General features: G+C 39.9%; 1 protein-coding gene across 8 annotated transcripts in view; it reads right to left on the bottom strand.

The window, feature by feature from the left end:
- The window catches only part of trdn (triadin), a 31,444-nt gene that overhangs the window by 10,258 nt on the left and 3,545 nt on the right, over positions 1-17,641 (bottom strand). For 4 of the 8 annotated variants that reach the window (XM_084000270.1, XM_084000269.1, XM_084000274.1 and 1 more), the window contains 23 exons: positions 14,361-14,576; positions 13,137-13,184; positions 11,716-11,841; positions 11,605-11,631; positions 10,360-10,386; positions 8,307-10,148; positions 7,289-7,432; positions 5,033-5,251; positions 4,868-4,930; positions 3,991-4,029; positions 3,827-3,868; positions 3,563-3,643; positions 3,411-3,449; positions 3,266-3,313; positions 3,121-3,174; positions 2,927-2,974; positions 2,557-2,826; positions 1,787-1,834; positions 1,639-1,677; positions 1,425-1,457; positions 493-540; positions 221-259; positions 63-110 (listed from right to left, as the gene is read on the bottom strand). In XM_084000270.1, the coding sequence (XP_083856396.1) occupies positions 63-110; positions 221-259; positions 493-540; positions 1,425-1,457; positions 1,639-1,677; positions 1,787-1,834; positions 2,557-2,826; positions 2,927-2,974; positions 3,121-3,174; positions 3,266-3,313; positions 3,411-3,449; positions 3,563-3,643; positions 3,827-3,868; positions 3,991-4,029; positions 4,868-4,930; positions 5,033-5,251; positions 7,289-7,432; positions 8,307-10,148; positions 10,360-10,386; positions 11,605-11,631; positions 11,716-11,841; positions 13,137-13,184; positions 14,361-14,576 (3,588 nt within the window). Of the gene's footprint in view, positions 1-62; positions 111-220; positions 260-492; positions 541-1,424; positions 1,458-1,638; positions 1,678-1,786; positions 1,835-2,556; positions 2,827-2,926; positions 2,975-3,120; positions 3,175-3,265; positions 3,314-3,410; positions 3,450-3,562; positions 3,644-3,826; positions 3,869-3,990; positions 4,030-4,867; positions 4,931-5,032; positions 5,252-7,288; positions 7,433-8,306; positions 10,149-10,359; positions 10,387-11,600; positions 11,632-11,715; positions 11,842-13,136; positions 13,188-14,360; positions 14,577-17,641 lie in introns of those variants that run through there. The other 4 variants (XM_084000271.1, XM_084000272.1, XM_084000276.1 and 1 more) reach the window with 4 other exon arrangements.

Below are 17,641 nucleotides of genomic sequence, written 5' to 3'. Positions count from 1 at the left end.
GTGATTAGTTTACGGTGGTGAATGACTTTAATTTAACTGTGAAGCTGAGTGTGAGGACTCACCTTTCTTCTCAGAGGACGGTTTCCTCTTCTGTTGAGCAGCTGCAGACTCTGAAATAACAACACACCTGTGATTAGCAGCCTGAATAAACAGTTTTCTTTGTAAAAAAGGTGATGAGCTTCACTTTAAAGCCAGAGATTCTTTTGTTTTGGGTTTTCACCTTTCTTTGCAGTTTTGGTTTTCTCCTTCACAGCTGACTCTGTTAAAATAAATTCACACAACCAGTCAGCCACGCATCAATCTTGTTTTTATCACAATTGATGAGATTTGTATTCTACCGAGATGTGAAGCTATTTATTTAGTGTTAGAATTTAGTGTTGTTTAGTTTCATATTTAGTTTAGTTAGTATTTAGTTTTCATTATTCTGAATTGATTTATTTGATTTCATTATGATAAGATTTTTTTTAGTATTTGGGCATTAGGGGCCATCACCTTTCTTCGCTGGAGGACTTTTGATTTTCTCTTCTTTTGGAGCCGATTCTGCCAAAACAAATACATAATGAGTTCATTACAGTATATTCATCAAGACATGTAGATTCATATTTTTAAAGGTCCCATACCCAGATTTTAAACGTAAAGAATAATAATAATAATGTCAATAGAGCCTGAAGCTGCTTTATAATCACACTACACATGGACATCTACCTTTACACTGTATGGAGCTTTAACACAAACATCTACCTTTATACTGTATGGAGCTTTAACACAAACATCTACCTTTATACTGTATGGAGCTTTAATACGAACATCTACCTTTATACTGTATGGAGCTTTAACACAAACATCTACCTTTATACTGTATGGAGCTTTAACACAAACATCTACCTTTATTTTGAAGGAGCTTTAACACAAACATCTACCTTTATTTTGAAGGAGCTTTAACACAAACCTCTACAGTGACTTGTGTATTGAAGTTCACACATAAAAAATCTGATTTCTCATTAAATATGAGCTTTGCAAGGTTAATTTTCTTGATTTTGTTATGTCAGATGGTAAAAACACCTGTTTTAGTTTTAACATTTTTATGGATAAATTTTATGACCATTCACTTCCTCCTTTTATTTAGCAGATTAATTCAGTCGTCACTTTGATTAATGTAGAAGAAAAAAAAAGACTTTAATCAATGACTGACCTTTCTTTGCAGCGGCTGCTTTGATTTCGCGGCATCTAAACTTGGCAAATGTGTTGATTCATGTTTTTCATATCCGACTCACTCATGTGTAAATCTGTGTGACTGTTTATAGCAAAGCAAAAGCTCCAATTTTCTGCCTATGTCATTGACAACAACAACACCACCAACAATAACAACACTGGAGTGTGAAGCAGTGAAAACACCAAATTAGCCGCTTGTAAACATAAATTACCTTTCTTTGTTTTGTCTTTGACCGCTGCTGCCTCTGAGGGGATAATTGGAGTGAAATGGCCATGCAGAGTTAATTTTCCATAATGAATACATTCATACAGCACATTATGTCATTGTACGTCAGCGCTAAGTGCTGCAGCTGGAGTTAGTTACAGGGAATATTCCAGTTAGCTGACACATTTAGCATTTAGTGTGTGAGGGGACTCGTACGGCACCTTTGTCTGAATCAGCACTCTTTGTTTTCTTCTTTGCAGCTGCAAAATTGTCACATATTAATTATTGTGTCGTTCACTGCTGCAATTAAGAGAAAAATATTTATGTTTTTAATTATTAAGTACGGTAATCACATCACATCACACGTACCTTTCTTTGCAGGAGCAGCCTTCACTTCTTCCTCCACAGTCACAGCGTCTTTAATGAGAGTTTAACATTTTACACCTCAGTGATTCATTCATATTTACATTTGTTATCATTAAAGGGATAGTTCAAAATTTTTGCAAATTCTCCTCTCACCATAATCCCTATAGTCGTAGCAGTAGGTTCATCCCCTTTGATTATCGGTGCATGTTGTTTTGAGATCGGCGGGGCAGAGACGTGAGCTGCTCAGTGAACACAATGGAGGTGAACGGTACAGGTCCCCTGTCCCTCATCAAACTCATCAAATACACAATCCAACAACTCCAAAACGCTCTGGTGGACAAGTTGTGACCTGCACATTCACCACGCTATGAGATAATAACACAACGTTACCAGACAGAGTTGTTTTAGAGGCAAATGCAGCCGGAACTACATTCAGACACGGCTGTGTCAGTATTTGCTTCATGTGTCGTAACGTTTTGTTATTATCTCATAGCGTGGTGAATGTGCAGGTCATAACTTGTCCACCAGAGCGTTGTGCAGTTGTTGAATTGTGTATTTTATGAGTTTGATGAGGGACAGGGGACCTGTACCGTTCACTGAGCAGCTCACGTCTCTGCCCTGCCGATCTCAAAACAACATGCACCGATAATTAAAGGTAATGAACCTACTGCTATGACTATAGGGATTATGGTGAGAGGAGGATTTGCCAAAATGTTGAACTATCCTATTAACTATTTATGTTATGATCTTGTAACTACCACACTCTTCCTCACCGTGCACCACAGCTGCAGCCGGCGGAGCTTCAGCAGCTGGAGTCTGGACCTCAGGAGCCGCTGGTTCGGGGGCGTCAGCCTGGACCGGTTCAGCTGCTGCAGCTGGTTCTGGTTGAGGCTGCGTCGCCGGCTGCGGTGGATACGGTTGTGGATACGGTTGATACTGTGCGTAGAGCGGCGGCTGCCCCGGTGCAGGCGGAGGCTGCTGCTGGTAAACAGGATGCATCTGTGGAGCTCCGGGGTGGACGGTCAGAACAGGAGCGGACGGAGCTGGAAATACGAAACGATATATTTTTATTCATTATCAGGAGAAAATTAGTATAGGAAACCACATGGAGTCTTTTTCTGACGTTGTATCACTGATAAATACCTGACATGGTCGGAGGAGGGTACGGGTTGTCTGTGACGATGTGATGAACTGGAGGATAAAAGAGTTTAAGTCACATTTTAACAAGATTAATTATAGAAATCAGTTTCTTTTCAAACTTCATGCCACATTTTGAACATCTATATTTACAGAAATCAGTTTTTTTTCCAATTGCCTCCATCTTCTTTGCCACTTACCGTACCAGCCGGGCGGGGAGGGGCAGTAGACCGGTGCAGGTCTGCAGGGCCCGACTGAAACACACGGAAAAAGAAATACACAGTTTGGTTTCAGTGCAACAAAGTTATCACATATTTTTCCTCCAATTTCTTTTAAATTACTCACCTTCCTGTACAGACTCTGGAGCATCCTCTTGTTTTTTGGTCACTGGCTCTGTCAATGAAAACAGTCGGGTGTAAACACAAGTCACACTCATGTGCTCATATGTACTTTAATCACAGAATGAGTAATAATAAGAAAAGCCAATAACCTGCTTTGGGTGTCTTGGCCTTCTCCTCTCTCTTGGTTTCTTATTGTTTCATTAAAATAGAAATCGTTCATTAAAAATTAGATAGAATTGTGACAGAAACAGTGAAAATGTGTCGTAAACATTCACATTATCATCATAATGAGTGTCAGTACCTCTGAACATAGGAAACCTAGTACCGGTAGTAGTTCGGACCCTCTTGACCTTGGGCTGCAGACCTGGCATCCTGGGCAGACCTGGATACAACACACACACACACACACACACACACACACACACACACACACACACACACACACACACACACACACACACACACACACACACACACACACACAGATTCTCATTTATTTATTATGTATTGTTAAATATTGATTAACACATTCATAGTCGTGGTGTTCTGTAGAGTTCAGTGTTACCTTTCCTTGGTGCCTTCTCTTCTGTCTTCCCAGTTTCAGGGTCTAAAATTGAAAAAAATAACAAATTAAAAACTTAATCAAAGTTTTCATTATCATTATGAAAGTGACACTGTTGATTCATATTTGTATTCTTGTCTGGTGTCTCTAAAGGTGTGTGTCGTCACCTTTCTTCCTCCTCACAGCTGAAACTCTCCTGGGACCCTCTGAAACACAGACTCAAAGTTACAACAGACAGGCAGCAGGACACAGACACAGGCCTGTGTTTATCAAACCAACCTGAAGTTCATACTCTACCAGTATCAGCAGATATAAAAGATCATTTAAAGATAAAATCTTGAGTCCAAAGTTTTTGCTACTGAAATTAATCTGAATGCAACAGGTGTAAAACTAAAAATACAAAATAAAAATAAACTGTACGAAGCCCAGGCCTGTTTTCTACACATCTGGATTGTGACATGATCATAATTAAGTAATGTTACGTTCACTGCTTTTGTTTTGATCTTATTTGACTATCTACTTGTATATATATATATACTGTATTTTTTTTTGTTGCTGTTACTTTCACTATACATGGATGAGAGAAGGCACTGTATGTTCAGTATGTGTATAGGGTGACTGATGCACAGTCGGGGGGTTTGAATGGTGGTTTGTTTTTCTTTCTTTTTTCGATTTCTTTGTGAATACAGAGAGCACTTGTAATGTATGTTGTCTATGTTTTGTTCGATAAAAATAAATAAAATCTATAAGTAATCTATTAATAAGTAATGTTACGTTATGCAAGTTAAGATGTCATGTAAATTTAAAAAGTCTGATCCACATTATTGTCTCTGTCACATATAAAGTCCCTTATCACAGAAAACCACTCTTTAACCTAATTTTGTTTAAATGACTGAATGACTTTACTTTCATTCTTATAATAAACACCTGTTTTAATCTGCTGGCGTCTCTGGGTCTCTATTTCATTAGTGTCTAACATGAGATTAAAGAGTTAAATCTCTCCACTGACTGTGATGAACATGAGAACATGAGAGTTTTTCAGACCTTTCTTCTCTGAGGTCTTGGTCACAGACTCTTTGCTCTTGGCCTCGTTCACACAGGAACAAACTGAAACCACAGAGAATCACAGACTCATCTCACACTGAATTCACACGTTGTTATGATGATTAATAATAATAATAATAATATAAAACATCTGGAGGCTCTGACCTGCAGCTGCTTCCTCCTCCGGTTCAGACAGAGGCTTGATCACGTCCACCGTCGCCTTCTCCTCATCGTCGTCGTCTTCGTCGTACTCCTCTTTCTTATCCTCCGGCTCATCCACAGATTTATGAGTCTCAGCCGCCGCCGGCTCTTCGTCGTCTCCCTCCTCCTCCTCATCATCGTCATCATCATCATCATCCTCCAGAGCAGCAGGGTGACTGGAAACTGAGGGTGAAGGCAGCAGCGACATGGATTAGTATTTATTAATATCTGATTCACTCACAGCTGTGGATGAAATGAATTAGCAGCAGCTCAGTTTTCATAATGAGTTTTTATTTCTCTGTCGTTCAGGAGGAACAAACGATTGTTTCGTGTTTCATGTTAACTCTGACGTGTTTTCAAGAAGCTCCAGACTCTGATGGCTGATGGAAACGGTGTCATGCAAACCAAATGTTTGGGCACCCCTGGTCAAAATGTCTGTTAAAGGGATAGTTCAACATTTTGGCAAATTGGCCCATTGCCATAATCGCTATAGTCATAGCAGTAGGTTCATTACCTTTAATTGTAGGTGTAAGCTATTTTCAGTACGGCGGAGCGCAGCAGCTGGCTGCTCAGAGCTACGCTATGGAGGCTAATGGAATTTCTTGGTTTCCCTCATTAAACTCATCAAATTCAACATCCCAAAACTCCACAGCGCTTTTGTAGACAAGTTGTGACCGGCACAACCACCACGCTATGAGATAATGACGGAACGATACGAAACGGAGCCGTTTTCGAGGTAAATACAGGGTAAATACGGAGACTGCTTGCTGAAAAACTGTCCCTGAACGCAACGCGCATCAGCGGTTTTGTATGAATTTACCTCGAAAACGGCTCCGTTTCGTATCGTTCCGTCATTATCTCATAGCGTGGTGGTTGTGCAGCTCACAACTTGTCTACAAAAGCGCTGTGGAGTTTTGGGATTTTGTATTTGATGAGTTTGATGAGGGAAACCAAGAAATTCCCTTAGCCTCCATAGCGTAGCTCTGAGCAGCCTGCTGCTGCGCTCCGCTGTACTAAAAATAGCTTACACCTACAATTAAAGGTAACGAACCTACTGCTATGACTATAGCAATTATGGCAATGGGCCAATTTGCCAAAATGTTGAACTATCCCTTTAATGTGAACACAGTTAAAGCAAGTGGAAGATGAAATGATCTCTAAAAGGCATGAAGTTAAACATGAAGATGGATAAAGGGAAGAAGGAAGAGGGAAGAGGGAAGTTCCCTCAGGAAATTCCAGTTCCAGTTGCAGCGCCGTTGTGATGAGAGGAAAGAAGGAGAGAATACAAACAAACAAAAAAACACACAACTCAATTCTAACAAAAAAATGTGCCTAATGTCAAATATCAGTATGAATATGGTGCAGCGGCCAAAAAAACCCAACTAACAATGTGAAAATAACAAATAAACGGTTAAAACATGTGCAAGGTAGCAGTAGCTGCATCGTCCTATAAGTAACTTATTAATCAAATGACCAAAAAATTTATAAATAATAATAATAAATAGTGAATCTCAAGTATTATTTTTGTTTTCTACAGTTTTGGAGTGAGAAAGAGAAACAAAACAAACTTTGACCAAGGTATCAGGCAAGATATTTACTATTTACACGGTTACTAGCTACTAACTATGCAGGGGGGGGGCGCAAACCTTCTCCTTTTCTGTCATTTTGAAAATGTAAAAGATGAAAATAAAACAAATATATACAGAAAATACATAGTTTAAAACGGGAATGGAGTCATCTGTAACTTGATGCCTTCACCTGCTGCAGCTGGTTGTGGTTGAGGCTGCATCACGGGCTGCAGTGGCGGTGGCGGTGGCGGTGGATACGGTTGAGACTGTGCGTAGAGCGGCGGCTCTAGGAATGTGGGAAGGGAATGTGTCATGTGTAACTTTCTGCCTTTTGGAGATCGTTTCAGCTTCCACTTGCTTTACTGTAACTGTTCACATTAACAGACATTTGGACCAGAGGGCGCCCAAACTTTAACTGAACGACTGAACGACACTGTAACTGAACTAAACTCTGTCGTATACAAAAGAAAAGCTCTTATAGATTTGAGTAATGCTTCTGAAAATGATTTGATAGTGTATGAAACAAGGTTTAAAAGTCCATGAAACAGTGAACACTGCAGAAAGATCCTGTAGAAAAACTCAGACTCTTTACATCTTTATCTGTTTCTCATGTTGTGTAAAACGCAGAAACAACGGTGGAGCTGAAACTCACGGATTTCTGCTGCTTCAGCCTCATCACTCTGATCTTCATCATCAGTCTGACTGAGCTCATCATCATCATCCTCATCGTCGTCATCGTCATCTGTCTCAGCCTTTACTGCCTCCTCCTGGACAGAGATGGCTGCTGCAGTGGTGGCTACACACACACACACACACACACACACACACACACACACACACACACACACACACACACACACACACACACACACACACACACACACACACACACACAAAGTACAGTGTAAATATCAAACGTTTCTGCTAAAGGAATAATAATCAGTTCAAACTCCTTATATTGCTAATTAATCATTAAACTATCGATATGTAATTATGTTAAAACGTCAATATGTACAACACAGACACTGCATAGCCACATCTTTATTTTATATATATTTTTCTATAATATATCATTGATATTGATCTTTTATTATAACATAAAAGTGGCTAAAACTAGAAAAACCTTCAGTGGATGAGTGGATTGACATAATTTATGACATTTTTAAGATGGAAAGACTTCAACAAGGTCTGTTTTTGAAAAGATGAATAAGGTATGTCACACCGGTTCGACAATCGTTTATCTAAGGCCATGTCTTATGTCTTATGTCCATTTCCCCCATTTTCCTTTTTAACCCTTTTGTATCACTGTTTTTCTTTTAGTATCACCCCAGCATTCCTGTTCTATGGAGTTTAGTTCTTACTTTTGCATTTTGTACATTTCATCTTTTGTATTGTTGAGGGACGACTGATCATCTTTTTCTGTATCTGTTTTATCTGTAGTGTTTGTGGAGTTGCGGTGTATTGCTGTGTGATTCAGTTGTAACTGACAGATGAATGGATGAGAACGGTGAATTCTGTGAATGAACATGTGAACGATGGAAAACCATCATAGTAAAAAGAGAATTGAAAGAAAAATTATTCTATTATTGATTTGAAAGGGAAACCCTGACAGCCAATCAGGAGCCTGTACTGTAAGACTGTGCTATAACTCACAGTGAGATGCACTTTACCTGCGAGCAAGATGTCGTCATCATCTTCATCATCATCATCTTCCTTATCGTCTTCATCATCGTCATCATCATCATCGCCAGCTAACGACTCTGGTGTGATGTCATGTTTGAGTTCATCTTCGTCGTCTCTGTCGATGTCGACCAGCGCGAGGTCTTTGAGGTCTTCGTCCAGCTCGAAGGTGAACTCGAAGGAGCTGGTATCAAGATCTTCATCGTATTTATCATCATCATCGTCATCATCGTCATCATCATCATCATCGCCTTTGTCCGACGTGTCGTAGGAGACGTCGCTGCTGAAAACCGTCTCTCCCACAGAGTCGTCGTCGCCGTCATCTTCTTCCTCATCGGTTTTAAGAGTAACGGCGTCGTCTTCTTCGTCGTCTTCGTCACCTAAGACTCCGCTGTCGGTGCTCTCAGCTGGAGGGACGCCATCTTTCTTCTTGTCTTCATCGTCATCATCATCATCATCTAAATCCTTCTCAATGACGTCATCGAGTTTGTCGTGATCATCATCGAGGTCGATGTGGAAATCTTTGTCGAGGTCGAGGTCGCTGTCCTCTTCCTCCTCCTCGTCTTCATCATCTGCGAAGTGGTCAGAGGAGGCGACGGAGATGAGTTCATCTTCATCATCATCATCATCTTCCTCCTCATCATCATCATCTTCGTCAGTGTCTTCAGGAGCTTTGATGTCTTTGTGGTCGTCGTCTTCGTCAATAGACAGAGGAAGAAGCTCCTCCTCTTCTTCCTCCTCCTCTTCCTCTTCAGCGAGTTTATGATCGTCAATATCGTCATCCTCCTCCTCATCCTCAGTTGCTACGGCAATGGGAGGAAGTTCGAGCTCCAGATCTTCTTCATCGCTGTCCGCTGCAACGACGTCATCGCTGTCAGAAGTTGCGACGCCCTCAGCTAGTCTGTCGTCTTCGTCATCGTCGTCGTCCTTCTCCTCTTCCTCTTCGTCGCTGGAGAGAAGCTCAGAGTCGCCGACGTCCGAGGAGTCAGTGAAGGCATCGTCGTCATCGTCGCCTTCATCTTCATCCTCATCCTCATCTTCATCGTGTTCTTCTCTGTCTTTCTCATCGTCGTCTTCATCGGGCAGAGCGACGTCGTCGTCATCGCTGTCGTCGACGTCGACGGGTTCGTCGGAGTCGGAGTCGAGAGAAACCGCCGACTCTTCGTCGTCAGAGGAGGAAACGGGTTTAGGAGAAACTTCGTCATCCTCGTCTTCATCTTCATCATCATCATCATCATCCTCTTCATCCACAGCAGCTGCAGGTTCCTCAGTGGACTCCTTCACATCATCATCATCATCATCATCAGCCTCATCTTCATCATCATCATCATCATCCTCCTTATCCTCAGCAGCGTCTTCCTTCTCTTCCTCATCATCATCTTCATCATCATCATCATCATCGTCTTCGTCCACCTTCGCTGCTGCCTCCTCTTTCAATTCAAGTTCATCATCTTCTTCATCATCTGCCTCCTCCTCCTCCTCTTCCTCCACAGCAGCTGCTCCCTCTGCTCCTTCTTCTTCTTCCTCATCTTCAACTCCTCCTTCCTCTTCCTCCTCTTCCTCCACTCCTTCTTCTTCCTCCTCCTCCTCCTCCTCCTCATATTCTTCATCCTCATACTCCTCCTCCTCTTCATCTTCATACTCCTCTTCCTCCTCTAGTTCTTCCCCCTCTTCTGCATATTCCTCCTCCTCCTCCTCCTCCTCAGCGGCCTCTTCTTTGTCTCCCTCTTCCTCCTCCTCCTCCTCCTCCTCCTCCTCCTCTCCCTCCTCCTCTTCCTCCTCCTCTACAACTTCAGCCACTGGTGTTTTCTTCTTTACTTGCATCTCTATTACTGTAAAAAAAAAAAATATCATGTCCATGTTAGAGATTAAATCTTCTCATTAGATGTTTAAGAGATCGGCCTGTTTACAAATAAGACTATAAATAAAACTAAAGTGAGGTAAAGGGTTAACTAAGATCTGTGGTAGATTAACCTTTATCATGATAAATTATAAGCAGTCAAGCTAAAATGTACATAAAAGTAAAACATAAAAGGGACAGACCTTTACTTCGAGATGGTAGAAATTCTCCTTGAATACAAAAAGAGAAACGAAAAATCAGAAACATGAAGGGACAAAAATACAGATTAAACTGGATGAAACATACTACAGATTAGATAAACATTATCTATGAAGAGCATTATAAGTTTTACACTGTATATAGTTGAGGACAAAATTATTAGACCCCCCTATGAAGGTTTGGTAACCCTTTAATTTACTGGCCGTTAATTAGGTGATAATGTCAAGAAATAGCCAAGAAATAACGACTGATTGCGTAGAAATAGCCTGGAAATAACAGACAATTACTAGGAACGTTATTTCTTGACATTACTACGCAATTTATTGTTATTTCTTGGCATTATCACGTAATTAACAGCCTGTAAACTGAAGGGTTACCGAAAATGTCACTTTTTTGTAAGTATTTCCCAAGTGCTGTTAAACAGAGCAAAGAATTTTTTAACAAAAAACCTGTGTTAAAAATTCTTTGTGCTTGGTTAATGGCAGCCGTCATAGCAGAGACAGTTAGTTACAAACAGAATCTTTTGTTAACTAATAAAGATAATAAATACATGTGGTTTCCTGTTTGTTGCCTTCATTAGTCCGCTGTTACAGGGAGGGGAACCATCAGTTATCATCTGTAGAGTTAATCTACACATTCTCACAAACAGAGTCATTGTAGATGTTGTACCTTTTGCTTTCTTAATCTTCACCTCCTCCACCTTCTCCTCCTCCTCCTCCACCCATCTTGAATCTTTGAGATGGTTCATACATAAAGTCAGTTTAAAGCTACCACCAGGACAATAACCACCTGGCCATGTGGTCTCTCTCTCTCTAGAGTCCCTCAGCCACAGATTCTCTGTAGAGCTGCAGTGGCATCATTATCCATCAATCTTCAACTATTTCATCTATAAAACCTTTTTCTTTGTTTTTTCAAAAAGTTTTATAGATCAAAATAGAAAGATTCTTTAAGTCATGTCATGAAAAGTTGCATTACATGTGCTGTTCATTCAGTTTTTAAATCAGAACTTGACCTTGAGATAAACTTTTACATAATAAACCAGATCGATAACTGTGGAAAAAATACATTTCTGGGTGTAGATTTTAAAATATATACAGTATTTATATAAAAAACAGCACATGTAATGAAGTGCAGCATGAACAACACATTGAAAAAGCAGTGAGCAGTTGCAGCTGTATGAACAATGCAAAAGGACAAAAATAATCAAAAAGCAGCACAGTGGTACAAACCTTTTTTTCTCACTGCGTATAGATTTCCTAGAGGAGAGGAGAGAGGAATCAGTATGAAACACCTGTATTCCAATTATATGATGAAATTAAATCTTTGTAGAGAGACTGTACCTTCATCTTCTTCTGGGGCGATCAGGCTGGCTGCAAATTTAAATACTACACTGACCACATTGGCCGATTCCTCCAGGACATCGTTCACCGCCTGCACGGGGTCTGAGCCGATCTTAGTGAGGCTTCCTGGCGGAGCAGGGACATGAACACAAGAGAGGATTCAGTTTCTCATTTCCCTGTGATTGAACTTGTTTTCCTGGTTGTTCTTGACCAAACCAAACAGACATATTGTTTTCAGTAAAAGCTTCTTACCTTTCACTCTTACATTTCCCCAGTGCAGACAAAGCTCGTACTCAAAAACATAGAGGTTAAGCTGAAGTGGGGGCAGCAACAACTAAACCCAAAAAGCTGAAATGAGGGTTTCAGGAACTAATCAGTGTCCCATTAAAAGCAGTAGCAGCCCACCTTTCAGTTTAACCACTGCATGAAGCCTTGTACATGGCACATTGATATGCAAAGAGCATTTAAAGGGATAGTTCAACATTTTGGCCCATAATCCGGAGCGGCGGAGCAGAGCCGCGAGCTGCTCAGAGCTACGCTATGGAGGCTGATGGGATTTCCCAAAAGGGATTATGGCAATGGACCAATTTGCCAAAAATTTTGAACTATCCCTTTAACAAAAAAAATACATGGACCCTCATTCATTGACTTAAAAAACCTTTGCGAATTCAATTGTTTCTGATAATTTACAGAAAGGTATATTTAAACAAATGAATCAGCCTGAAGCTGATGCAGATGTTTCCAAGTCAGTCTGATGAAGGAGGGCCAGAGTTCCCAGAGCAGACACAATCAAAACATTTTTTATTTTAAATCAGGGCTGTCGCATAGATCTGAAACTAAAAACCTGTGGAAATATTAGCTCTCTATTATAGCTATAAGCCTTGAATGCAACCAGGTCTACAAAAATGCCAAACAGTCTAAGTAACTATTGGGAATTATAAAACTATATTTTCAAAACATAAAACATTTAAACACTCAAAGACATAGAGATTTCAGAGGAGCTTGATTTACCTATTTGGGATTAGAACAATAAATATTTGTTACATAAAGCTCACCTGAAGTTCAAATATTCAAAACGAAGTTTATCAGGTTTTCAGGAGGAAAAAAAAACAACTTGTTTTGGTGTTTCAAAATATTTGAACCAGAGTTTCACACAGAAATATGCAGGAAACAAATACACAACTCTACAAGGTAAATTATAAACTACTGTACTATAACCCTGGACACTAAGAATAATGACGTCATCAAGCATGAAGTGAGTGAGTACCCGACAGAAAGCAGCTTGAGCTCAGCTACAGACCTGGCTGTGAAGGACTCTCTAACATTGATAGCTAATATTAGCAGTCAATGTTAGGTTGTTAGTAGTTTTATCAGCAAAGAGCTTCTGGTCTGAGGAGTTAGTATCAGGTAAGGTGCCTTGCCTCTACGCCCTGAATCCTTTAAAACCTTCCTGACAGCAGGAGGGGGACCTGGTTGGATGAGAAACACAGTGGCAATAAGCAACGTCATTAGGCAGAAAGAGGAGAGAAAAGGCAGTGGTGGAGGGAGATAAAGTTTCTGTGAGTGATGGTGGGATGATGGTGACCTGGCAACAGACCATTAATATGAATGAATACTGGGGCGGAAAGAACAAAAGAGGAATTAGACTTCTCCTAAAAATGAGTGAATACACTGATTTGTCCTCTTGTTCAAGATGACATTATGGATAAGGAAGATACTTCATCAGCACTATCATAGTCTAGGAGAAATGGGATGATGTGTTTCACACTTGCAAGGTTATTCAACTTTCTTCATGGGTTCGGTTTCTATTTTCTTGGTGAAGGTCTAATGGAATAATTTGGGAAATTAAAACGTTCATGTTAGGGTTAGAAAAACAGAATACTAATTTCTGTTGAACACAACAGAAATTAATGAAATGTTGGAAGCATTGTTTGTTTTAATGGTATGAGGAGAGATGGAACCAATGCTTGCAACTTAGTGATGTCACTGTTACGGAAAAACATGTGAACAAGTAACATTAGTAGAGTTTTATATCGGTGATGTGTTGCACAGAAACAAACAGGAAAATGAGGAAAAGGAAAGAAGAGAAAGACAAAAAAGACAACATTTATAATAATACATCTAACACATTGTCCATGTTGAGGATGTAGGTCAGTCTTACAACTGTCCAGGCATAATTGTCATTAAATTAACCGACAGATCCACTTGCAGTTGACTCGTCACATTGCTGATCATATAAATGTGGCATTAGATTACAACACCTTCTCAGTTTGTTCCTGTTGGCACTGTTTGATCAGCTCTATCTCTGAGAGACAGTTTGCCATCTCTCCACCATAAACCCAGCCAGCAAGACATCTGGCATCAAACTACTGATCTTATCCAACACTGGATTTATCAGACAAAAACTGATAATGGAACAGGACTATGTAAACAAAGCAATATAAGTTCATCTTAAAAAACTCTAGGTGGCACCATATGCAGCACATTGGTGGCTTGACTGGGAAAGTAGGAAGTTAAACTTGTTTTAACCCACAAAAACAGAAGTTATCCAGCAGCCATATGCAGTGTGAACCCCTGTTCTGAGCAGCCAACAACAGGTGACATGAGGTAGAACCAGCAAGTAATCAACAAACACCTCTCCATACCTGAAATGGTGTTGTAGTCCGCCAGATCAAACATGATGACAAAAACACAAGACCATGTAATGACGAGAGCCAGGACTAAGATCCAGGCCAGCGGGGAGCTGAACGTGGAGTAGACGTTATCTGTGAAGGTTTTCTTGGAGCCCCCTGCAGACAGTGACCCAGCGTCTCCATTCTTGCTGTCGATGACCATGGTCGTGGTGGTGGTCGACGACCGTGCTGAGGGGTACAATGAGAGAAACCACAGTCAGATACAATGCATTGAATGTGACCTTCAGTATAAGAGCTCATAATAAATATATTTTCACACATGATTCACACTGCTGGCTGCCTTTGGTAGTAGTAGTAGCTGTAGAGGAGAGTATTAAGATGCCAGTTAAGAGTACACCTTGTAATGGAAGTTGTGCTTAATTGCTGTTGTATTGTACTGCATCATTATGCTAAGAGCCATTTCCAATATTCTGTAATTTACTTTATTTATTGTATGCAAAAATACAATGCTCAACCTATGAATACATGCAAATATCGGAGGCACAGCTTAGTATAATGCAGTACAGGTCAACACTACTATTAACTGCATGCTCCAAACTGACCATCAAGTGAGTCAACACCTCTCTGACTACATTTTAATAAAAACTCAACATTATAATCTCTGTGTAAGGAGGTTTTACTATATTGAACAATGTCAGTTTTAACATTGTGGACCTAATAAACTGTTAGGCTATTTCATTACGATGTTGATTTGGCAAAATAGAAAAAAAAACATAACACAATAAATACATTTTAAACAGTTTGTATTGTTGATTTTGAGGTGGGGGGAAAAAATAGAAGAATGTAACAGAGCTTTGAAATGTTGCAAAGTGACTGAGACTGAGACCAGAGGAAGTTCTATCAATGCTCTGACTGAGACCAAAGCCACAGCCATGTTTACCAGCACAACTTGAGGCAGCCAACACCAAAGTACTGTAAATCTAGTGACTGGAAAAGAAAATACACTTTGGTGTTCAGAATGGTAAAAATAAGAGAGACATGTTCTGCTCACTTGTCACAAACTTTTGCAGCCTGTTTACAGAGTTTGGGGACAGCAAACAATCCAAACCAAACCAAGTTAGCTTAGATGTTTTGCTAGCACTAAGTTGAGAGTGTGTAAAACAAACTCTCCTAACTTACCTATCCATCCGACACAGAGGGAAACCCGCCTCTATCTGTTGTAATGTTGTCATCCACCTGATGGTAAGTCCATTTTTTTAAGCTCTACTTCGCTCTCCACCAGCTCCTCTGAATAAAATTTACCCATTGGCTAACAGTTTGAACCTTTCTCGCTACTAAGCTAGTTGCTAACTGGCAGTTGGCGCCGATTTAAGACTGTTTATCAGAGCCATTATGTTGTTGCTGTTTTTTTTCTTTTTCCTTTTTCCGTAAACAGCTTACGAGCTAGTAAGCCGAATAGAAAATCTGATGCTAAAGACGTGTTGGTGATTTTCATGGCTGGTGGAGTCAGATTGCAGCAACACTGGCTAGCTAGCAGTTAGTTCAGTTAAACTTTGTGTCACCATAGCAACCGTTGCTGCGTTCCATAGCAACAGCTTTTCTTTTCTCTTTTACTCCTGGCTTGACAGTAAATTTACCGCGTTTTACGATCTCTAACAAAGAAAATGTTGTCAGATATCTTCTATTTCGTTTGTAAATTCCTTTGTTGTTGCGTTGAATGTAAGTATTACTGAGGGTTACTTATTTTATGTGTTTTATAATTATTGAAGTTGTAATAATGTGAAAAGTTGGCTAACTGTTTATTTTACCATTGGTACGTTAGGTTGTACTTAAAGGTACGTTAGCACTATGGGAGTTACACAACATGCTAATTTGACCACAGCAAATGTTTTGTGAATCCTACTATTCATACTTTGTGAGGCCAGAGTGGTTTTACACAAAATGTATAGCAAAAGTTTAACATTTCTTCATGATATGTTGTAGGGTTATACTATTTACCATAGCTACAGTAAGTTAGCATCTATCTGGCCTTACTGAACAGCTTTCTCAGCACATAAGCACTGACTGTCCACAATATTCATGAAGTTACATTTCATGCCACAGGGTGTGATTTTCAGAAGGAGGAAAAGTGTCTAAATTAAGTTACCTGAAGTTTTGTGGAAAGTGGGTCAACTACCATTTAGGGTCAGAAAGTTGACAGTGAAATTTCTGACAGTTTTCCAAACAGGGTCTTAACACTGACTCAGCCATGCATTGTCCTAATATGGAACTAGTATCTTTTTTCTGTTTTAAATAAGGTAGATGATACAATGATACAAGTACAATGTCATAAGAGAAAACAAGTAGTGTGCCTGTAAACATCAAGTTTCAACTGTGCATCATTTATTTACCTTCTGTCATTAAGATGTAAGACAATGGGTTCACTAAGTGTCTTTTTGTCATAAAATGTGTCAGTTGTTAATGTCACCGTGACTGTGTTAGATGAGTTCAGACCACCTGTTGACTCTCCTCAGCTCAATTTTGGCAGCTACTTTAGATTACTCTGTTACTGCTGGCTCAAACAGCTTAGCAGCACTCTAAACACACACTCACACACGTCTGTCTAATTTCATTACTCTGACTCCAACAGGTCAGTTCAAAATATGAGTGACTGTATCTGAAACCTCCCAGAGGCTGCAGGCTGCTGTGGGACGACTGTCAGGACACTGAAGGTTTGAGTAAGTGTGACTAAATGTCCTGAAAAACGTCCGTGTGGTTACTCATCCTTTTTTTATCAGCTGATTCCTATTAGAAGATAATATAAAGGACATGTCAGATTAATGGATGATGGCCTCTTTGCAATATGTACTTCACTTGCACCGTGGCCCAAGGATACTGATGTCAGACACTCTGCTTGTACTGAGAAAGATATTTTGACAACCACTTACCACTGACATTTTGGACAGATACCTCTGGTCTCTGAAGGATGATTCATGACCATTTCTGTAACCTTTTAGAAATGTGTATGTAATGTCATCACTCCTGTTTAATTTTCTCTGCAAACAGCACCATGATCACTGTGACATCAGAGATAAGACATGAGTAACTCTAATAAGTGATGCTCAAAAGCACAGGCTGCAATATAAACTGGTGCAAATTTCAAATAAACCCAAGGCAAAAGTCTTGTATTTATGTTGTGTAATGACAAAATAATACGTGTTTCTTTTTCTACCATTGTGGTAAATAGCTAAAGTTAGAGAAATACCAGGTTCTCTTTTGTAAACACCAAAAATAACAATAAACCCCATCAGTGA

This window comes from Trachurus trachurus, assembly GCF_905171665.1.
Source record: "Trachurus trachurus genome assembly, chromosome: 24".
Lineage (NCBI taxonomy): Eukaryota > Metazoa > Chordata > Actinopteri > Carangiformes > Carangidae > Trachurus > Trachurus trachurus.
The sequence above is the reverse complement of the archived record's forward strand: the minus strand, read 5'-3'. Positions and strand labels throughout refer to the sequence as shown.